General features: G+C 39.1%; 1 protein-coding gene across 5 annotated transcripts in view; it reads right to left on the bottom strand.

Annotated features, from left to right (window-relative positions):
• Positions 1–24,579, bottom strand: part of MLIP (muscular LMNA interacting protein) — a 108,726-nt gene that overhangs the window by 58,189 nt on the left and 25,958 nt on the right. For 4 of the 5 annotated variants that reach the window (XM_065632158.1, XM_065632161.1, XM_065632162.1 and 1 more), the window contains exons 1-3: positions 15,727–15,885; positions 5,469–5,627; positions 3,119–3,487 (exon numbers count right to left, since the gene is read on the bottom strand). In XM_065632158.1, coding sequence (XP_065488230.1) covers positions 3,119–3,487; positions 5,469–5,627; positions 15,727–15,870 — 672 coding nt within the window. In that variant the 5' untranslated portion in view covers positions 15,871–15,885. Of the gene's footprint in view, positions 1–3,118; positions 3,488–5,468; positions 5,628–15,726; positions 15,886–24,579 lie in introns of those variants that run through there. The other variant, XM_065632160.1, reaches the window with a different exon arrangement.

Below are 24,579 nucleotides of genomic sequence, written 5' to 3'. Positions count from 1 at the left end.
ATTAATAAGAAAGATTTATAAGCAGCTAGGAAAATGTTTATGGTAGCGGATGATAGACATGGTTCTGCAAATATGATAAAGACATTTTGTTGTAGTCTTCTTCCAGTTTGAACACCACTGAACATTTACGTGTTGAGCTAATTGAGGCATTATTCAAGTCTTCTGAAAAGGTTTTGCTACTATATTATAGTGTTACTACATCTATAGATTATTACTCTCTTATTTAGAGAATCAGGTAATAATATCAAAGTTACTTGGAAGTGACTTCTCGAGGTCATCTAGTCCAGCCTCTAACACAAAGTAGGGCTCTCACCAGTGGGTCAGGTCAGCTGTGGCCGTGTCTCACCAAGTCTCTGAAGTCCCTCACAGAGGCAGCCCCACCACCCCCTGGGCAGCCTGTGCCAGTGCTGCACCATCTCCCAGTGAGGACGCTTCTCCAGATGTCCAGCTGGGACCACCCACACTTCAATTTGCATCTCACCTGCCACTGCAGAGAAGAGTTTGGCTCTATCATCTTTGCCATCCAAGTAGTTGTGGGCAGTTCCCAGATACCTCCTTGATTGCCCCTTGGTGGGAGTCAACAAAGCCAGATAGATAGATAGGAAAAAAAATTCCCTACCACAGCCTGCAACCTAAAAGCCAGAAAGAAGCACTGGAGACTGTGGAAAATCTGACAAAATCTCTGCAGACGGCACAGTAAATCAGCCTGCAAGCTGAGACCAAATTAATATAGATGTCATTCAGAACAGTCTGGTTTCTCCCAACAATGAAGGTGAATTCTTCCTGGCAATGGTAGGAGTTTGTAAGGACTCTTGACTGACTTGTTGGGAAAAGTGAAACCAGATGACATGCACTGGACAAAGGAATACCAAGTGACTCTGACTAGCTAAAAAAGCCGTCTGGCTATTGATTCACCACAGTGAGTCAAGAAGTTTCTCCAAGCTGAGTTAATGTCCTGGCATTCAGGAGATCAGACACATCCCCCCTCACCCCATGGATGGACTCCTGACAGCAGGAAACAGTCTGCCATTCTCTTTCATAAGTAGACTTTCTTTCACTCTAAAAAATAACAAAAACAAAAACCAAAAAACAGCAGCACAATATGTAAACAGTAAACTATCACCAAAAAGTTCCAAATATAACCAGAATGACTGTTGGGATTTTTTAAACTGATTTGGTTTTCAGATTTGAATATGGCATAGCATTTTCCAACGTTATTCAGGACCTTTACACCTAAAAGAACAATAGAATCTTCCATTTTATCAATGCTTTTCTTTTTCCTTCTTTCATTTAAACCAAGTCAGAAATGAATGAAACTGTAGGAGCCCTCTGGTTGAGTTAGAGTGACCCTCTGTACAACATAACACTCCCCAGTGCTGGTTCTTGTTTTTCTCATCTCTGGCAGGAAATCCATAGTCTAATTATGCTTTTAAATTAACATAATGTCATATGTAATAACTCTGAAGTGGGACACGATACTGCCGTTATAATCCTAGAATTTACAAAGTAGCTCCAATATGTAATGCTTTGTACACAGGAAATCTACCAACAGGTAACTAATGCATCTATCTAATAATTTTGTAATTTTCCTTTATTTCTGAATGGATAATACTTCATTGGATAGCAAACCAGAAAGAGTGATTCCCAAGAAAACACAAGAATCAGAACAACAGTGAAAAGCAACTCAGTAAAAGATAAAGAGATCTAGAGATATTTAGAAAAAGACTGAGGAAGCACTTTCAGTGCTGAAAAACTGAATAATGGTGAGATATGCATTACCCATAATACATACTATCACCAGATTCAAGTGAATAGCTAGTAAATTTAGGCTTGAATTCCTTGTTCTGTCCAATCTGTATTTTCTATAACCTTACCAGGTAAATCTGTTTACTCGTCAAGTCATCAAAATCTTAGGAAAGCTACAGCATATGAATTTTTCCGCATAGTCCTACAAAATAGCTTTAAAATAAACCATCCAAATAAACCTGGCAGAAACTGCATACTGATCATTGCTGAAGTAAATTTGTATTTCCCTAGGACAATTATTCTTTTACAAGCTGCTTCCCCTACAAAGATTTACCTATGCCTTTACACCTTCCTCAGGTAATATTCCCACCAAATTCACTGCGAGTTTCTTGGAAGAAATGAGTATTTCATAAGGCTGTGAATGCCAAACCAGATTGGATTTCTCATTCACAATTTCCTCAATCAAAAATTGACACTGAATTTGATGAAAAACTGAGTAGCACAAGTATTTCAACACAAGTCCTATTCATTTGAAGAGATGAAGTAGCCATGATCACCTTTTTTTAAAACTGTCAATGAAGAGAGGCATTTTCAACTGATGGAAACTTTGATGAGGTCAAAGGAAATGTCTGAATTTACTCCATGTGAGAAGGATGTTACTGTTTTACTAAAGGTAGAGTTTCCCAATGCATATACATCCTTGAAAACTATGAATGCTCTTTCCAAAATGAGAGATATTAACATTTTGTGCAGGAAATTGGATTGGTGCCTTTTGAAAATGAAACATTTCAAAGACCCTTTTTTGAATTCTCCCATTGTCAGCCTAAAATTTCAATTAATCAATAAATGTGCCCTATAAAGATCAATATAAAATGGACCTTTCACCTTCATTAGTTCTTTACACCTGTGCAAAGTCAGTGCTAATTAACCATCACAATAATAAGATTTTTACAGCTTTTTTCGCTAGCATAAAGGGCTGCAGTAGGTGCTGAGAAAAAAAAAAGGCCTGGGAAGCCTGATGCTAGTAATTCAAATGATCTACAGGCTCCATTGATTTAAACGACCTTAGCCAATTTAGACTAGCTAGGAATCTAACACGTTCTGATTAACTTGCTGTCATGATGACCTGCTCTTAAAGGTAGAACAATTGACCTGCATTACCTGCTTCATTTATACACCAGAGCCGCAGGGAGACGCATCAAGTCAGAAGGGTTGAGACAGCTCCTTAGAGTCTAAATATTACAGGAATGGCCAACAGAAAATGCTAATTACAGAATAAATTGGCCAAACCTCTTTATAAATTGACTCAGTGTCCAGGTACTGAAAACCTGAGAAAGCAAAGGTTAGCTCTAGAGCTTAAAGAGCAGGTTACCTGATGTTTTTGTGGATCAGCAGTGCTGAGAGAAAATGCAGCACCTGGAACGTGCCCATCGCCAGGAGGTTTCCCTGCCCCAGTGCCTGGGGACACATGGGACGTGGCCAGCAGCTGAGCGCTGATGGGACCGTAGCCATTGGAAGGCCGATGCATGTTGTTCGAGGCAGCAGCTACTTCATCTTCATCACCGGAGTCCGTAATCAGGATAAACTCAGCTTTGAAAAGGTCATTCTCCTGCATTTCTCCTTTACTCGGGTTACAACCTGGGGACTGGAAAACCGCTTGGGTGCTGCCTGTATGGACGGCGGACACACAGTCTTGTCTGGCCCCGCTGTTTACGGCCAGCTCATGAGAGACTGCATTAGACTGCAAAAGATACAAGGGAAAATACCTCAATTAGCTGCATTTTATTTGTGTTCCCCAAAATGCAAAGTACTTTTGGTTTGCAGCGGTGGCTGGCACTGCGCTACCAAAAGCACAGAGGGTGAATGAAGAATTTGGGCATGGGCATGAGCACCCAGCAGAGACCAGCTCCCAGGGAGACCCTCGCTTCCAGCCCCCCAGCTGACACTGTGGGGGCTGCTGTCCCCGGCGACTCGCAGAGTAACAGGGGACCCTGAGCACAACGATGGCCAGAGCCCGGGGCTGGCACGGGAACTGAAAAGGAGGGTGCAGTCAAGCCGAATGAGCTGTCAGACCAGACTATGCCAGACGCGATGGGAAGACATCCCGACCGCGGGATCCACGGGAGCAGACAATGCTCCTCAAAGGAGTCTGACAGACAAATCTGGGACAAAACCTATACATATTAATGAAGAAACAAAGGCCTTTAAGCCAGACCATTCTCTGAAGACAGCAGACAAAGAACCTGAGGTCAGAGAGCTTTACTGCATGTTCGAGCTTCTCAGCACAGACCACAATTGTTCTTCCTGTTTTCTGCAATTTCCACTTCCAGTATGTAACTTCTCAAGCACACTTCGGTGGAGAGCAGGAGTATTGCAAGCTGAGCATATGACATGCGCATCACCAAATCATTCAATATTGAAATTGCAAAGGTAAATCACATTTCTCTTGAAGCTGGAATCAAGTAAAATAATAGAATTATTGTGTACTCCAAGAGAAAGCCTGTAGATTGGGCTCATATTTGAATACCACTTCAGGAATGCAGTAATGGCAAATTTCCATTGGCAGCTCTATGAGTCCCTGGAGTTCAGTTCTTTAAAAAATATTGAACCATATTTTTGGGATACCACTAGAACGACTTCGGAGATGTTATTTTCATTATCTGATGTTGGTTGTTTTTTTAAATATTTTTCAGGTTCTAGACACTTTAGAAAAGGGAGTACTCAGTGCTGTGAAGGCCTCAGTACTGCATCACCTGCCAGGAAAGTTTTCTCTGCCTGTATTGAAACACAGGGAGACAGAGGTCAGGAATGCCCGATTCTGCCTTACCCAGGTCACTAGTTACAGCAAAACTACTACTGAGTGGCTGGAAATGTAACTCATGAGTTAAACACCCTGAGGATAATAGTCAAACATGTCTGTTCTCTGCCCAGATCAGCTCCTTTTTTTAGGCCACCGCAAATACTGAAGCATGTTCAGGTCAGAGGACTCTGAACTCCTCAGAAAAGTTTATTAGCACCAAGAACTCCAGCCCCACCAATTTCCCAGGGAAGGAGCTGTTACACAACAGCAGATTCATCACAAGTATTAATATTAACCTGAGGGTTCCAGGTTCCTCTCAAGCAGCATGGAAGAGAATAAGAGGCTGTTTGGCGTTGTGAGGCAGGAAAGGAGTGACAAACACTGCGGGCTGGCTAAAGGCAGGAGAACCAGGAATGTTGTGCTGCTAGTGTTGGAACAAGCTCTCAAAAACAAAAAGCAAGCTTTCACTTTGATGCATTGCTACACAGCTATGAAAGGGATTGGCACCTTTGCTGGAAGCCACAGCACCAGCATTTGCTGAAACCAGGACCCAGTGACCAACTCTTGGTCGATATCCATGTGATAACATTCCTCATACACCACCCTTGCTTCCATGAAGATCAGGAAGGAATCTTCCGTGGTCTGCCAAGAACATAGCCCTTGCATGACTGACAGAGGATAGTATTCACATAGGCAAGGGTTTCCTTCCAATATAAACTCTGCCAAAGGCAAAATAGGCTGCTGAGTAGATATCAGCCTTCTCTTGCACAACAATTCTGCATCTCTGATAGGCTTGGTAATTAAAATGAAGTACAAGCCAAGAAACAGTTCAAGGGAAAGAGCTTCAGATCAGCGATGCTCAGGACCAAGTTTTCTGTGTCTTTTGGAAGAGTGGAAAAATTAGCACCAAAAAAAAATCTACCTTATTCAGAAGTCCTTGATTGCTCAGATCCTTTGGGTCCTCTGGAACTGTCACAAGGAACTTGGAGATATCTACAACCTCAAAATGAGTTGGAAGTCTTCCAATGGATGGTACAAAAGTGAAGGTCAATGGTTTTGTTCCAGATTCTTGAGAAGTGACCTGCAAAACACACAATTAGTTCAACTTTTTTGTCCAAACAAAAATTATTTTTGTCAGAGTTTAAATAACTTTAATTACTTTGTCTGCATAACTTACAAGTCTATTATCAACTATACTGGTCATTGCTTTTTTTAACAGGCCATTGTATATAAAGGTTTTCTTTAAGAGACAAAGTACTGCCTTAATTATACCTGTCATCATTCCATATATTCTAATGGCATGGCACAGCAGACAGGGTAAAATTTGTTCAATAATTTGTGGTTCTTTCCATTTTCCATACCAGAAACAGAAAACCATATTCAATTCATGACAAGGCTGCTTTTATCTTTAACTCCGCTTTAGTGGAACAACAATGTAATTGTACTGCTCTATCTGGACATAATATAGCCCCTAGAGCAGGGGTGTCAAACTCATTTTCAGCGGGGGCCACATCAGCCTCACAGTTGCCTTCAAAGGGCAGAATGTAATTTTAGGACTGTATAAATGTATAAATGTAGGAATAGAATGTAATTTTGGGACTGTATAAATGTAACTACTCCTACATCACTGCGAGGCTGATGTGGCCCCTGGTGAAAGTGAGTTTGACACCCCTGCCCTAGAGTATTTGCTAAACAAGTTATGACAGATTTGAATAACCTCCGCTCTGCAAAAAGAAAGAAAAACATGTTTACATTGTCTCATGCAAATGCAGCTGATTCTGAACAACACCTGGGATGAATTCTGATTCTTTGAACCATTCAGCCACATATACCAACTAATTCTGTGTCTTTCTTCTCATTTCTCCCTCCCCACATTGTATTCTTGCTGGGACTGTGTATGTCGGGCCTGAAAGCACAAGAGAGACTAAGAGAAGGCAATTTCACCTAAATGTTCAATTTTATGACAGTGTTCTCCTGTCACTTCCATCCCTTTCACAGGAGACAGCGGACAGGAAAAAGAAGTTCACACCATGATGAATCTCTCAGTTACTTTGCCAAGTATCAGGGAGACAAACTCCAAAGGCCTTGCCAAGATAAATAGAGGGAACCACATCCCAAACGACTCAACATGATATGCTGACTTTCCCACTACTCATTGTAGAAAATCTGTCTTTCTGATTCAAAACTATGGAATGTATAGATTTCTTCTTGTTTTATCATCTGTTTTAAAGCTTATGGCAGTTAACTGTGTTTTCAACGAACTCTAGTACGCAGAACCTTAAAATCATAGAGGAAAACAGGACCATTGCTTTGACTCTTTTTTTGGCTTACTTGTTTAAAGTGAAACAAATCTGAGAGCTATGGGTCTCATTATGGTTCTCTGTAATTTGCATCTGTAAGTAAACAGCAGTTATGGAACAGAGTGGGATTATGGAATATATTCACGTGACTTGGTCTTCTCGTGGCTGGAACACTAAAAATGATAGACACAGATTTCCAGTTTTAAAAAAATCTAAGCAAATATTAATTACTTCCACTGACAGCTGTTTCCTGAAGGGCTTGAGCAAAACAGAGGCAGGTTATTTATACAAATACTGCCAACTGCTGTTTTCTCTACAATTTAGGAGAACATTGCTGTCTCAGACACACCCAGAACAGATTTCCATGTGCCCGCCTCTAATTCTGAAAGAAGGATGTGGTTTGATGTTTGAAAGCAAAAAGTCTAAATAAATGGCAGCCATCTGAGTTCTGAAATCGGGCCCTTATATTCACAAACTCACACGAGTAGGTTACGTGACGCTGCAGGCCTGCTACCCAGTTAGAGGTGTGTACTGCAAGGGTGCAGGGACAAGGTGGTCTCCCACTTTCACCCCTTCCACTTCACACAAGTGGCCAAGCACCCGAGCACGCAGCGCCTGAATCAGTAGCAAAAGGCTGGCTGCGAACTGCTCCACCATGCCGGGAGCTCTGCATGTTATTTTGTGTGGGGGAGAAAGAACACAGTTCTGCCCTTCTTCCAGCAGCTGAGGTACGTGGGTCTGCTCACCGCTTTTCATAAAGCAGCAACACGATTTTAAAATGTCAACAGCTGGCATGTTAAGCGCTTAGTCCTTGCTCCTGGTACAGGTCAGCAGAGTAACATCAGTACTCAAGGACATAGTCATTAGCAAGCAGCCGCCAGTCACTACAGCACAGCCAGGGCTGCAGCCTCCACCTGAGCACCTGCTGTGCCCAAAGGTGCTCTTCAAGACACAGGATCACCTGCACACAGGCAGGAGCACCCATCTTACCGGCAGTGGTGATTTCTGGACAGCTGACACTGTCCATTAGAGTCTCACACAGCACCTGGGTCTCCACTGAAACCAGTTGCTTTCCTGCAGGTCTGCAGCTGTGCTTTCATCCTGTCTCTCTCACTAGGAAATGCAGTTTGTGACTCGGGCTACCTTGGTCGTCTTTAATAACATTTGCTCCCTCTACCTCACTCGCTTGTCATGCTCTTGTTTGACACTTGACATCAGTTGTTTTGTATCAGTGAATATTTTTGTGTCACAGCACAAAATATTCCTTACAAAAGAAAAAGGAAGAGAACGAAAAAGAGTGCAAATAACAAGCCTCCACACAAACAGGTTAATAGAAAATTCCAATCAAATGTGCTGGCATTGCTAAACTCCCAGTATTTTATCTGCGTATTTGTAACAAGGTAATGTAAATAAAAAAACAAGTTATGAGCTTCCAGACCATTGCATAGCAGTGGGGAGATCTTGCCAGCACCTGATTCTGTACCATGTCTCACCCTGCACTTCCAGTTTTATTGCTTTGGTTGACAAATTAAAGAATACATGATGAAAAACTTGCTGCATTTAGCCTAAAAACATTGTGGAAATAACCATCAAAAATGCTTGCAAGCTAAAACTAGGACTGGAAGTCACATATAAAGGTATGCAAGCTAGAATATTTTTTGAAGTGGAAGATACCATTAAAGCATGCCATTTTTTACATTGCCCAATATATTTTATTTTTCCTGGAGTTTAGAAAGTATAAACCAGCAAATAAAATTGATGGATTTCAGAAAGTTTTAAGTTTTCAGATACTGCATGGGACAGTGTGGAGGAATGCGCCCCACTTAGGTTCACTCATAGCAAGTGTTAAATGGGAACTTCTAGCAGGTAAAACTGGTCATGTAATCCAGGCTGCATCACAGGAACACAGACAATGAGCAAATTTCACAAGAATGGTCAGAAAATCTCAATGTTTCCACTGGGGAAAACAAAAGGTAAAAAAACTCTTGTTTAAAAATACCTTTTAAGTGGTTGTTTTCATTTTACAGATTTCAAAAACTAGGTAAAAAGATGTTGACATTTTAAAATTTAAATTTTAATTGGACAATGTGAAGCAGAAGGAACCATTACATACTTTTCTTTTAAGGTAGGGGAAGGATTTTTGCACCTTTTTTCATGTACTCATTTACTATATCCTCTGACTGATGTTTCTATCCTTGAAGAACTGAAAGAAATGAACAGGGTGGACTTCCAGCATTAAACTACATCTATTAATGTATGACATATAGAGGTAGATAATAGAGAAATAACCTTAAAATTCAAATATATAAATATATTTATATATGAAACTTTCTTGCAGATTATCATCTTTTCTTGACACCCAATAGTAACAGCAGAAGGAATTCAATGCCATACATTCCCTGCTGCTGTAATTCATTTGAATCAATAGAGTTACAGTGGCAGAAAAATACCATATGCGACGTCTATTCCAGTTAATACTAATGAATTCTGGTTTGTATTATGTAATAGGCTTTATGCACAATGAAATAATTGATTGTTTTTAATTGCATCCTTTCATGTTACTTAGTTATTTAAAGAATAGAAATTATAGAGTTTAATATAAATAACCTTTGAATATCCATTGGGGACTATAGGCTTTTGCACACTGCATTGCCGAATAGCTTCAAAAGGAGAAATTTATGCTGGATGACTTCCACAACTTCCTATGTCATCAATTTACGGACAGGTTTGTTGCATAATTAATACCATCAATTTACAACTGCCCTGGGGATAGTAACTTAAATTATATTAATTATTGTTTTCATTACCACAGCTTCTACAGTCTTTACTTGTAGAGCACATTTTTATTGTCTCGGTTACCTTATGAAGACAAATGAACACTTCTATTTAATCTCTCACATGCTCTATATGCATTCAGCATACTGTCTATTTTGTAATTTAAATTGAGGTCCCATTGTTGGTGATTGCTTCCCAGGATCTCCTCCTGGAATACAGATTGCTAAAGTGAAATTGAATATGCTGGTTCACGTTACCACTTCTTCCACTGATTTGCTAATGTAAGTCATTTCGTTAATAAAACAACACCCTGAGAAAACCATACTCCTGAAGTATCAAATACTTCCTTTTGAGACTGTTTATTTATTTAGATAAAGGACAGAAAATTAAATATATGCATAAATTATAGCAAAATAACAAGCGTTTACGTCATGAGGTAGAAACATGCCAACTGACATGTTTTGGTCAGAGCACAGATTCACATGCCCAAAATTCCTGCATGATAAATATAGCTCTGGCACACAGAGCACAGCTAAAACCAGTCACCCAGGGAGAGAGGCTATCCAAAAACATGGCCCCGGTTTGTGTAACCTCTCCCTAAACTCCTTCTCTGTTCCGAGCAAACTAAAGCCACAGAAGAGGCATTTTCTCCTTCTCAAGACAGAGAACAAAGCTACTCTACTATGAACAAATATTATTTTTGAATGAGATGTAGGAATCACCAGGTTATATTAATATCCTGCTTTTTTATAGCTAGCACAGTAATCTAATATGGATTGGCTGATGATTGTGTAATATGAGCACTGTCTTATCTAAAACCTTTTACAAACACCAGCAGATGATCATCTGAATACCAACTTTGTGAAACTTCAGGGGAAAAACCTAAATCTACTTTAAAAGTCCAGGATGAAACTACAGAGCAGCTGAAGTTCATGCCAAAATTCCCACCGACAGCAGTGGTCCAGAAACTTCCCCAAGCCATTTCCCTGGCTTTGTGATGTGTCCATTGCATCACCTTCAGCAAATCACTTTTGCTTCTTTCAGTACAGCAGCTCACACCAAAACGCACACGCAGACAAATATCTTTTGAAAATTAACCTGTGCAAAGCACTTGAAAGAGCAAATGAATAATTGTATTAAATTGTAGCCTATTATTCAAAATGAAATAGCTTATTCAGTTGAAGTGTTTCTTTTCAACAATAATTTTAATTAGCTCTTCAGCCCAGGCTTTATACAACTGTAACAGCCCTTTCATACTGGTCTACACATATGCAGCTAAGCATGGTGAAAAGTAAGTAAAGATAATTTAATTTCCTCCTTCACAAAGGAGGAGTAGAATACCTTGACAGTTACATTTAATTGATTTAATTATATGCAGTTTTACTAAGTAGCCATAAATAGCCATAAGACCCTAAAGTAACCTGGGTGTCTAAATAATATTTTAGGATCACTGACATCCTTAAAGCCCTTATCTGCTCCAGTCTCCTAAACCTCCTAGGAAGCAACATCTTCTAAGCTAAAAACATCCCAAGCTGCTCTAGTCCATCAGCCATGCACAAACCTCCAGGTAGGCAGTCCCACACCTATGCTGCCTCCAGACAATCACCACTTCTTTCCGTCTGTCATGCATTCATCATACTGCTTGGATCAATCACAAGTGACCCAGAAATATTGCCTCCGATTTTGCACAGGTTTTTTGTAGTATGGCCAGGCTTGTCATCTGGTCTTGCACAGAAGGCAGTCAAGGACTGGTGAAAGTAGACTTTAGAAGTTTGAAAGCTGACTGGAAAAGAAAACTTAAAAAAAACCCCTGTTGCTGGCTAGCATACACACAGGCCGCTTGTCAAATACATTAGCGATCAGAAGACTCCCTGGGAACTGGGAGACTACAGACCAAGTCCGGTGCCTCTAGATACATAAAAATACCTTCACCTAAGCTTAGGTCCTTACAAGGTCATAGGACTTATGAGTTCATATGTAAAATATCCATACTAGCGTATATACAGAGACATTCACACATAATACATGCTTATACAATGCCGTGATACTTCCGTCCAACAAAAAGGCTGCGGCCTGCTTAGTCACATTAATATAACAGCAGAAAGACACAACAGACCTCAATTTTCCACTCCTTTTTTTAATAACTCCGTATCAGTTATTCAGTGAGAAATTGAAAGTTAACCGAAATTAATTTATTATTTTTTCCTGTAAAAGTTTCTTCCAATTTCAGCCCTGCGACAGAGTCCCAGAATGCTGCTGTTGTCCTTACAGAAGTCTTGGAGCACAGTCTCATTAATGTGTATGACATAATTCCCCTTATTTTCTTTTCCCAAAAGCTGCACCTATCAGTAAGCAGGCATAATTTTCAAATCAGGCACTGAGAATAGAAATAAATCCCTGCTTACATCTGTCAGAGCTGAGAGATTGGTCTTGGGGAGGATGCTAACAAGAAGCTTCAATTTTATAGTAGCACACATCAGCCGCTTGCCCTTTGGTTTCTTGACCTGTCTGAGTGGTTGAGGGCCAAAGGGATTTTGACCAGACAAGCTCCCTCTCCACGGAGCTGAGGCTCACCTGTGGTGAGATGCCTCCATCACAACCCTGGGCGCTGCCAGTCCTGCCCTCACCACCACAGGGGCATCAAGCCAAGGTGGTGCTACCACCACAGTTTTCCTTTCAAAGGAGTTCTCCTTTCAAAGATGCATTTCAAAGCAAGTTTGGTAACACACTAGTGATAGTGTTGCAAGCAATACATTTTGGTAGCAGGTGGTGCCCATCATCACATCTGTGTCTGTACGTACCCCTGCATACATGTTCTAATGGACCATTGCTTTTGTACAGTGAACTAACTATTGAGTGATTTCAGAAAAATGATATCTATGTGCTAATAAAACATATGTTGTGTTACCAGGAAGCCATAACTTGAAGGCTGTTGAAGAAAACTAGGGAATCTTAATAAATGTCTCCAAAAGTAAAAGTACAAGATAACAGCAGAAGCCTTGAAATTGGAAGTATAAGATAGGAGGCCTAGGGCTACAAGGACAGATCATTAAGAATCAGTTATTACTCACTACAGGAATGCAACCTTGGTGCTGGTATTAAGGATAACAGAAGCAGCATAGAATCACTATCCAGCATATGTAAAACATATCAAACACCATAGAATTTGGATATAACATAGAATTTGCTGGCCGATGAAAAAAGAACAAGTGAACTTTTAGCAAATGTAGCAAAAGAACTTTAAGTGGGCTAAAAGTGCAGGGGAAGTAAGCCCCACCATTTACATCATACACCTCCCTGCAAACAACTGAAGATGCTGGCAGCTTCTGTAACAATGCATAGAAAAAAATAAAAGGTATAATTATTGAGAATGAGCTATAATAATTGGACCATTTGGACTTTAAGTGTGAGTATCACTGTAGCTGGACTAGTAATCATCATATAAGCCCCACACACATGAATTAGTGTGCATTTGTGTGAACAGTACAATGGAAGAGGTGCTAAAAACACCCAGAAGATTGAAGAGGGGGTAAGTATGAGAGGTAGTGCGTGAAAGCCCTTTCTAAACTGATAAACTCAGGAGATTAGTGGTCCAGTTGAATACACAAGAAATTATTCAGAATACGAAGAGACAGCCCAATCTGCCCAAGGCCACGAGGACACACTGGGATCAGCAGTGAACAAGCTGAACCCCGTCCAAGAACGCTGTAGCTGCTATACATGAACATAGACTGCGGGATTTTACATCCAAAGAAACAAGAGGCCACTAACATAACTTTCTGATCACTCACCTAGAAGTCAAAAGCACAACAGTAGAATTTTCTGCTTCTGCACAAAGGGTTGTCCTCCCAGCTGTGGCTCCAGCTGGGTACCTATGAGTTAGTTCATGAGCATACAAGAGACCTGCATGAGTAACTAGGTGCACCGTGTGAATAGTTTTCCGCTGTTAATAAGAACAGCCTTATTCTATTAATGATGATAGCTTGGCTAATAAAAAGTGTTCTGATAAATATTGTTTGTGATGAGTGCCTCTTCTGACTTGGCCCTCTATCAGGGAAAAGGGAAATAACAATATTATAATTCCGTGATTAGACTGCTAATACTTCAATTAGATTAACTACAAATTTTTGCGTGTCTATGTGTTTTTCTCTAGCTCGCATAAGTTGCACAAGGTATCTGGTCTTTAACCACACTCTGGAGGCTTGGTGGTGATTTGGGCACAGCAGATGAGACTGAGTATATCCCACTTGTGCGATTTTTCTGCTCATTTTTGAAGAACCTCCTTCCTGCATTGTTTTCACACAGCTGAAGGAGGACTGGTACAGCTTCACTTTAGCAGCTGAGTTATGCTTTAAAACAGCTCCAGGATAACAGTTGTGTGTGGAATGTCTCGTGGACTCTGAGGAGGATGTGCTGAATGTCAGGGCTCTCGGTGTTTCACTGCGAACCTGCTGTTAGCAACAGTGCTTTAGCAGTATTTTGGCATACACGAGCACTGGTGGTGTCTCCGTGCTTGCCCAGGTATAACTCTATACAAAACACTTCAACACAGAGTGTGAACACCCCTATCATCCAAATCTGACAGCAAGAAATGAACAACCACGACCCTTTATACCACAGTCACCTGGTATTGTAGCGCTTACTCTAAAAAAACTCTCTTCAAACCTCAAGGACCACAGGTTCAGCCTCAAATTCATTCTCACTTCCAGCACTTTCAGCAAAGAAAAGCACCTCTTTCCAGGAGAAGATACAAGACTGTTTCAAACATCAGGAGGTCTCTCCCTACCCAGAGAATTCACCTGTCTCTGGGTGACTTGAATGTGCCAGTTCTTGCTGCCCCGAGTTAATAGCTCCCGTCATTACCTGCTGCCCCCAGATACAAACATCTGTCTTCATCTGCTTTCACTGAAACACCAAAAGGCAGAGAGATGCTCTTACTCACGCACATCCTGTAGGTACCATATGCATATACTCTCCACTGGCAGCTGTCTCCTCATTCATTTTGACCTTTTCTTGTTCCCTAAAAGTTTCCTTTTCCTCTCATTTCCCTCTTCTATTACTTTTGTCTGTTCTCAGCTAAACAATATTAAATGTATGTTTAATTTTTTGATAGATTTTTCAGGTTAGTTTAAAAAAAAAAATCATTTTGAAAACTGTAAAATGTGAATGTTAAAAATTTTGGCCATTTGGATTAATCGAGAAGCAACTTTTCATTTTAAAATAATTGATCTGACAGGGGGAAGAAAAGGTTGATGTGATTTGCTCTTGGCAGCACAGATTCTACCAAGTTGTCTCATGTGTTCAGACTCTTCCATTATTATTATAAAACTTTTGGTTTTATTTCTTTAAAACCTCTGAGCACGACATTTTCAATAGACACCTCTTTTCCCAAAATGTTACATCTTGTATCTGGGCATATGTCTTGCTAAGGAGCTATATTTTTGAAGCAGGGATCCAAAGGATATGAAGAAACACATAGAGCTGTAGAGCTTAAATTTTCAAACACTATGCACCTGGCACCCACATATCAATGACAGATAATTGCACATCTTTCACATTTTAGAGCTATCTCACCAATTGATGATTACATACTCTCAAATATGATTTTCAAGATCCAAAAAGCCCTCTGACATCTGGATTTGTCAGTTCTTTGAAGAATCAGAAAAAGGTATTTTAAAAAAAAAAAATGCTTTAATGGGTTTCATGAAGTACTAATTAGAACTTCAGTCTTTATCCACTCTTTTATGACCAGACTGAGGACTTCCAGTTTATCTGCTATCATTTTTTTCTGCTGTCATTCCAGTAGACAGCAGTGAAAGTCTGCTACCCCAATCCCTCAGCTCCTTCTCATAAAGAAAAGAACAGAATTGTCTTGTCAGTACATTAGGGACACAAAGAGTATTTTGGAAATATCAGGCACTAAATTTTCAGCTTTTTATCCAACCTTAGGAGGAGGCAGTTGGTATTTAATCATTGAGAAATGGATTAGTTCATCCTGTACAACAAAGAATAGGTTTCCCATCAGAAGCTGCACCACCCTTTACAGTCATCTGCACAAGGGATTTAACAAATAATCAATATGATCCCGTCTACAAGCATTCTTACCTGTCCTCTGCTAATAAAACTCAGTGGGCTGATAATTGGGAGGTTTCTTTCCCCAGGCTGCTGTCCATAGCATGTAGAGCACAGTTGGGAGATAAACAAAAAACAGTGAAGAAATGTGCACAATAAAACAGAAGAAGAGGTCATATTTTCCCCATCTCAGCAAGGATTTTCAGAGGTCCTTTTAACAAGCTATTTTCTGAGTAGGTCTGTGTGGGCTCAGAAGAATGCTGGCAACAGAGAGTAATTATTCTGGCGCTCAGCTACTAACAAACAAAAAGGTAAAGCTGAAGGGCTATTGGCTTCTTCTGCATGTTCACAGGAGGGCAGGATGATAATGTTAGGATCTTGTTTTCTTCTCTGTGCTAATCATTAAAAAGCAGTTGTCTTTAAACATTCAGCTTGAGCTTTCCCAGATGTCAAGAATACCACATGGTTAATAGTGCCAGGGTCATTTTCATGCAATTTTATCTATTTGGAGAATAGCTACATTTGTTCCAATTATGTCATTTTATTTTTTCCAACAAAAGCGTTTGTGTGAAGAATTGTCATTTTACAAACTTGACTTTTTCTCATCCAAAAAAAGCCACAAAACATTTAGAGTTTTGTACTCTGGCATAATCATTCAGCTAAATACAGTTATGTACCATTCCTCAGATATTTTAGAGTGTAGGAGAAAGAATAGGAGTAGATTTTCCACCACAGCAGACTGTACATTTTGTACCAAGAACAAGCATAATTTCTTTAACCAACAAATCTGGGCTGCCTGCAAATTGCAATCTATACTTTGCCTTAGGCTTTCTGTGCAGCCCTGAGTAAGTGCCTATAACCTTGTCTATACTAAAATGTTCTGACAGTCTATGGGTAACTGCAACTTCATTGCCATATATTCCCAGATATTCTACATCCACATGACATTATTTGATGAGTTTTGGCGAAGGTAACAGGTGTAATTATAACAATATGTGCCAGCCTTAACATAGGACAACTATCACCTCTCTGGTTTCTGTATCTAAGGATGAAATGTGGCATTTGTCAAAGCTCTCATTTAAGGCAGCCAAGCAGCTCTTCAGAACTATGACTGTCCCATTCGAATGGCCATATTTACCTAAGTCAAGTTCTGGTTTTGCCATGCAGGTCATAGTCCTGCCACTACAGAGATATAAATTATGTTGTTTACTTTCAAAATCAGGTTTTCCTTCTTTCTAGTCCTATGCTCTTGGTCTGCTATTTCAGTGTCAATTAGCATATCTACTGACCAGTGATTCTTTCCTCCTTCTTTTTATCTTGTCCTTACTAATCTTTTGTCATCTGTGTTTCTCTCAGTCATGCTCCTCTCCATTTCCAGTTTGAAATCTATCTTTAAGTTAGGGCAAACAGAGTTTACATCATCTGAAGCAGACTTCTAGAAAAGTGAATAAATACAGTAAACTTAGGTTTGGCTTCTAGACCAAGTATGCTGCTAATGTCAGGCTTCTAAAGAAGACCCTTCCAAATTTGAGTGGAACCCTGTCAATGTTATGAAGAATACTTCAAACTTTCAGCTGAAAATGCATAAATAACACTACCTCTGTAGATACTATGAACAAAAATCTGTGTATTTTCATCTACTTCCTACCAAGATTTTCTTCAGAAGTTCCCAATATAAGAATACAGGTGATAATGCAAAGGAAAACACTTTTGAATGTAGCAGCAATGAAGGTAGATTCAGTACTTGATTCCTACGTATTTGTACTTTTATGTTGCATCTTCATTCTAGGCAATTGGGGGAAGTCACAGATGTAATAATTGTAGCTTTAGATTAAAGAAGCAGTTGACTTAGTTTATTGCCAGAACTAAAATTGCAGAGATTTTATAAACATTTTTATCACCTTAAAATATTTTAAGGCCCATATTTCCTATAATACCCCAAAATAAATTCGGCACAATCAAAGCTGACCCTTACAGTAATTCCAATATATTCCATATAGATCCTTAAACTACCTTCATCACCAGGGAGAACTGGTTACACTCAAGTTATGCATTAAATGACACAACTAACATATGCAACATCGGAGGTATTTTTTCTCTCCTCCTGTCCAGCAGTTTAGCATTTTGATTATGTTAAGAGTCTTTTTAAGTCAAGGTTATCTTGTGCTATGTTTTTTTGATTAGCTAAAGATGCATACTTTCAAATTTAAGTTCTATACTCCAAAATTCTGTAGCCTTTCAAAGGGACCTTTGCTCCTTTTACCTCAGTGGCAGATGACTCTGCAGCCCCCTAAGACCAGAGCTGCCAGATTCAGGGAGAATGTTTCTTGCTTACTGAAATGTTTTAAAATGTCTGAATTGAGGAGAGTCCTGCAAGGCTTCAGAAGAAATGTTGATTTTTTTTATCTCTTTAGACCATTCTTTAGATCGTTACTTGCAATAAGTGAAATTTTGAAAACTGATTGAAAATGGATGTGATTTCTGAACTTGGCCTTAGTTTTGAAAAGGGAAGAAATGCATTTGGATGGCAATTAAGTATTATTTCTGTCATTACTAGTAACAAAGCAGTACCATTTATCAGCATGCTCCCAATTGTAACAATGTATATTATTTCAAAAAGACACTCAATTCTGAGTTAGAGTTAACTTCAAAACTCCAGAAAATAATATTATATATGGACAATTTGCTACCAAGAGAGATTGGATTCTATTTTTCATCCATGTCCTGAGAAACATATTTCAGGTGGAAATGAAGATTTCAATCCGAATTATATAAATTAGGACATTAACACAAAAGTTTAAAAACTTGAAGTGTTTCAGTTATCAGTTTTGTTGTTTTGAGATATTAGTCAAAGTTTTAATTTCCACTAGCAGGGATCATTAAACCAGACATCAAATATATATCTTTAATTTAAATTCAATAGGAAAGACCCTGTAACTCATATATTACTTCTTCATTCAATGTTTTCACAAGTTAGGAGATTTACAAATAATAAACAGATTTGGACTTAATAAAACTCCTTTTTATGTTTCAGTCAATGACTCCTGCTAGGATTGTTTATCCCAGAGATTATGTAAGTCCTGTGAACAATATTAAGAAATCACAAACATTTTTGATAAACTTCTAACATCTGTATGTACAGGGAATCATGCAATCTGAAAGCTTCATAATCAATGTCTTCTGAACAGCTTCACAGGTTTACATAATACAGAAGCATACCTAGTCTTGAACTAAAAAAAAAAAATTAAAACCCCTAATACTGTAAGTCGTGTATTAAGAACATCTTAACAGCAATGTATTGGCAATCAAATGTAATAGCATTTATGCACATTTTGTACTAAAACTTTGGGTTATTTTGAAATTGTCTTATTTTAGTTTTTAAGAAAAGGGCATTGCTGTACTATTTCTGTCAAGTTCTGTCTTTTTCATGGTGTTAGATTTTCTGTTCCTACTGTGACTGTTTCCTCAGGGAAAGAAGTGATTAGGAGCTAAGTCTTGCCAACATTATCCAGCTGAGGTTTTGATTACAGCAGAGACTACAGGTCAGTGGGAGAGCTCAGGCACTCAAGAGAGGCGCAAGAGAGATGTGCCTGCAGGATCAGCTCTGTTCTCTGAAATTCTCATTCTCTGACTTTTAAAGGAACAGTCATAAATGACATGCATTTTACCAAAAAAGCAGTTACGTCATGCGATACATGTGTTACAGCTCCAGCCTCTGATTTTTGCATCTGCCCTGCCTAATAGGTCTTATTTGTTAACTAGCCAGAAATTGGCACAGAGAAAAAAGTTTGCAAGTTGAGGAAATGAAAAAAAGTTATTTTTGGAAGTCACTCAAAAGCCTTCTTGTACCAAGCAATTATTTTTTCTCCACTTCCCAGAAAATATCCTTGTGGGAAATTACCCAATATACTAGTAGCTGGTAAAATTTCATTCATTTAAAAGGTTGCCTTTAATTTTAGTAGAAGTGGTCAAATGCTGTGTTTGTTGTATGTATCATTGCCTTGGCTGACTCTATATTGCTACTATACATAGGAAATCTCATCTCCTTTGCCGTTCTGAAGTGGACTAGGAATTTTTCATTTAAGTATTTTCTTCAACACAAAAAAGTCGGTTTGCTGGAACAAAATCAGTTCAATAGAACATATTTGCCTTTACTCATTTTTCATCTGGAAGGTTCCTTGAATCCAGGATGGACTGACTGGTGGAAACATCAGCACAGAGAGGCAGAATGGCTTCTGAATCTGCCTCTCTTTGAAGGACAAGATGGAAACTCATCTCAAGTTTCCTACAGTGCAGATGAATGCCTCGGCTACCACGCTATTTTCAGATGTCTCTTTCTGAGATGTGTTTTTCAGCATAAGTTTTGAAAGATGTCTTTCTCAATTAGCATCAGAAAACAAACTGCCAAAGTTTGAAATTTCCCTTCAGATAATGTTTTCTCCTAGCCAGAAATGTCAAACTCAGTCAGTGAATGAAATCTCAGAATGAATGGTGATACGACCTCCCAAGGTCAGGGAAGCAATCAGCACAAAAATCCTGAAGTTAAGGCCTTGGGTGAAGGATTTGAGGAGTGAGTAAGGAGCTCTACTAGCTCTTACCTCTAGTAAGGAGAGGACACCTTTTGTTCTACAGCACTCCCAGCACCTGCCTTTCGCCAGGGAGGAGCTGAGCCTCACGGCAGCACCTGAAGTTCACCAACAAGCCAGAAGGATGTGGAGGAAGGCTCTGGACTGAGAAGTTGTCATCAGCCTTTATTCTTCTTCCAAAACAATGCATTTGAGGAACGCACATGGTCATAGATAGATATGAAGTAATTGCCAGGTATTTTTGTTTGGCTTCTTACTAATGATAAATAAACAGAAGTTTTAAGGCTGTACTGGCCCATAGTTGTTCTGTCAGAATTCAACAGCAAAAATGCTTATGCAGAGGATTTTTGCAACAAAAACAAAAACCACATCTGCTTCAGAGCTCCTTGTCTGCTATACAAGGCACGAATTATTTCTTATTTGTTATACTTTCCCTGTGGTTTACTAGAACCTCAGACATTCAGTGGAGCATTCAGGATTAAGAAGTTTTTGGCATGTTTTCTGTAGAAAGCGTAAGAGAGAGAGAGCATGAGTGTGTGTAAAAAGAAAGACAGGAGAATGCTATGTGGGTGGAGGTGAAGTGTCAAGAATTTGGGATTTGTTTTTGCAAATAGCTATGCCAGCAGACGATGTACAATTAGTCCTTGCTCACATGAAGCTCTACAGTTTTTAATTGTTACCTGGGAAAAATTTAGATTTGAAGACAGTTTTTCTGGAGTTTTTGAGATCATGTAAAAACAAAAATAAAATGTGCTGTGATACATTTGCACCTGCCTACTTAAAAATATACTTCATTCCATGAAGACTAATTAAGGGCACGGTCCCACAAGAATTATGCTGTTTCACTTCAGAAGATCAAATTCTAAATGATCAGCTCATTTCAGCCCTCATAATTACTTAAGTGGCATACTTCAGAAGTTGCTTTTCTCATCCAGACTCAGCTTATCTCTTGTGGAGCATGTGCACATGATTGTGAGTCTATTTTAAAAGGTTATTATTTGTCAGCTGAGGTACAGATAGTGAACCAGCCATCTATGGGCTGTTGGACATCTGCAGCTGCAAAATAAAAAAATTACTCTGAAGAAAATGAGTTTATTTAAGTAGCCTACCATTGCTTCTTCCCTGGGCAGCAAGAGAAGGTGTCTCTGCTAAGAAGGGATAACTTGTTTGAATGTGTTGATAGAACACTTGCAATCATGTGACATCTCGTATCTGGTAAAAGAAGCCTGAAACATCACAAAAAATGCTTTTGCAAGATTTCATAGTCAGCACCATTGAATTCTGCTTCACTTTTAATATAGTTAGTTGGGGTTTTTCTCTGTTTGTCACCACTTTAAAACACTAGTATAGAAATATATGCTTAGAAAGTGTAGTCTAGGTAAGAAGTTTTATACACTGTGTTTCTCATAGCAATTGATCGGCAAGATAAGCCCCCTGGTGAGGCTTCATGTTTCTATTCAGATGGAGCTCACACTTTTGCAGCACCCACACAATGTCTGCTAACCAAGCTGTCAAACACACACTTTCTGGGAGCCTAATGAGTGCTGGTTCAATGCACAGACATCAATTTTTTTTCATTAGAAAATAACAATAAGATTATCGAAAACTGAAATCTAAAATAAAATAAAGGCACATTTCTGAGGAGCATACAGTTTACTCATGTGGCAGCAAAAGAGGGTGCACAAAAAAGCCACCAAATGTTAGTTTGCTGTTTTTTCTTGCCATCACATGTAAAATATTTTCAAGCAGTCAACTAAATCCCGTTCAGAGTGAAAAATATTTTAAGAGCCATTAAAAGGTTCTTAAAATTTTCTGAGGAAAAATGAATCATTTAAGGAAAAAAAAAGCTCATAATGAGAACATTTAGAAAAAAAGAATGTCAAAATACTAACAAAAACAAATTTAGTATGAAGTAGCACAGGTGGTTTCACTTAAAAATACATAGAAATTTACAAAAACACCCAGGTAAATAATTAATATTAAGGCAATGCAGAAGCAGCTAAGGACCAGCTGATCATCAAGACATGGGAATGAAAAAGACAATTTAGGTCCCTCACTCTGACCCAGTGAGTATTCAACTATTTAAACAACATGAAAGACTTTCATTAGGAGAAATTCACTGACATACTCTGTGCCTAATGATGAGGTATTGTAATTCTGCAGCAAACTTCATTTAGCAATGCTTGCCCCCTTGTTGCTTTTCTCTAGCTGTCAGCTATCAGCCATGGCCTGAGACAGGACACTAGAGAAGACAGGATTCTGGTTCATCCAATATGGTGGTTTTTATAGTCTCGTTCTCGTAAGAAACTGATATCTAGTTTAGAGGCCTAAATTTGGAAAGCGTCACAGCTGAGAATGCCGAACAAGGCAACCTGCTTCCCCATGGCTCAGCATTAGGTGCTTGCAGGGCCAGGGTTTAGGCTCTTCTCTACAGCTGGCTTTTCCTGATGGCTCCCCGAGGCAGCTCCCTATCATGATGCCGTGGTGATAATTTTCATGGGTGACTATTGCCAACAGACCCAAATGACTCCTGCTTAGGCTCCTGAGCTCAGGAGTCTTGAGCCAGTCTGGGTCAGCAGCCACGCAAAGCTCAAGCTAGTTGTATAACAATGTCACTTGACTTTATAAGCACAGCTCTGTGCTGACCAAAGGACTCATCCTCCCACCAAAGTGTCTCCCATCTAGCTGGTGCAAAGCATGGTGGGAGGTGTTTGCATCCTTTCCTTTAAACAGGGTCCCACAAGGCATAGAGGGATCATGCAAGAGACCCCAAAGCACCTGGAGGTGAAAATGTTGCACTAAGAGCCATTGCAGTTCCACCCTGAATGTCTCACCAGTCCCAGCAAGCACCTCTCACTTCTCACAGAACTTTCCTGTTCAAATTTCTTGTGCTCCCAGATAATTTATGCTCTAGAGAAAACCCCACGCTTACTTCATCCTTCCATAGTAGCCATATGGTGAAAATAAGATAAAAATCTATGGCCAAATGAATTCCAGTGAGATCTAGAGTTGTAAGTCATCATGGCCTTGTGCAAATCAAACACAGCTCAGATTCCCACCATCCATTCAGAGCCTGTGCCAGTTATGTTCTCCACAAATTCCTGTCCTTTGGAGGGTCATGCAGTTTGCAGTGTTTTTTTTTCCAGAATGTTCCTGTTAAATCAGCCTACTATTTTAATACTGGACATTCATGTTCAGAAGTTACCATCCTCTAATTAATTTTAAAATTGCAATCGATTAACACATTTTAAACATACATCAGTCATTACATAAGCAATACTGTAATTCCATTTTCAACAGAAAATATATGTTTTGAAGACATTTAATTTTGATAGAAACATACAAAATGGGTTTGTACTCTTTGAAAGAGAAAATATCCTTGAATGACATTGAATCTGTTCACAACATCTTGAATTGCTGGCAATGAAATGAATTGTGTGACAGTCTTTCATAAGGAAATGTTACATACGAGGCATTTTATAGCCAAACCAATATACGCTACCTTTATCATTAAAAAAAAAAAAAAAATCAGCTTATTTTCTTCTGAAGGAGATGTTAAAGGCAATGCTAACAAGTGAACTGAAGAAATATACAATAATCATCATACTCCTGTCAAAGAATATGTAATGCAGAAGTCAATGTGATATGTATGTTAATACATGCCAAATATATTATAATATCAAATCAGAGTCCTGGGTCAATGTTTTGAGTAGATGATGATTAAAGTGACACCGGTAATAGCAGTATCACTTATCAAGATGTGTTAATGTCAGCTTGCTTGACACTGTCAACAGCTAAAACGTATAGTGATAATGCAGTACATATGCTACCCACCTCTCTCTGCCAACATCAACCTAACTTATGTCAAATCTTTCTGGAAAACACTAATCAACATGCTCTGCTGTAGAAAGCTGCGATACTGAGGCTATCTAACTTGAGAAGCTGATGAATAAATAATAAACCATCTAGCATTACAAGCAAACTAAGATTCCTCCACCTGCAGATCTCAAAAGACTGACAATGACTGCGGTTGAATGTTTGAGTCATTTCTGTACTAGGAAAGTATCTCAGCTTCACAGTAGCAGATATAGCACCTATTAATGGCAGTATAATAGAAATATTTGATTATCTACACAAGACCTTGAAATCATTTTACAGATTTGCTCCCAGTGAAGTTGTTATAAGAGTTAAAGAACTCCAGCAGAAGTATGCAAGAGACACATTGCTTTTTTCACTGTCAATAAAAGAGACAAAAAACCCCTTTGGTACCATCATTCTAGCCTAACTACTGTTTTCCAGC

The sequence above is a fragment of the Caloenas nicobarica genome, chromosome 3 (genome assembly GCF_036013445.1).
Source record: "Caloenas nicobarica isolate bCalNic1 chromosome 3, bCalNic1.hap1, whole genome shotgun sequence".
Taxonomy (NCBI): Eukaryota; Metazoa; Chordata; class Aves; order Columbiformes; family Columbidae; genus Caloenas; species Caloenas nicobarica.
The sequence above is the reverse complement of the archived record's forward strand: the minus strand, read 5'-3'. Positions and strand labels throughout refer to the sequence as shown.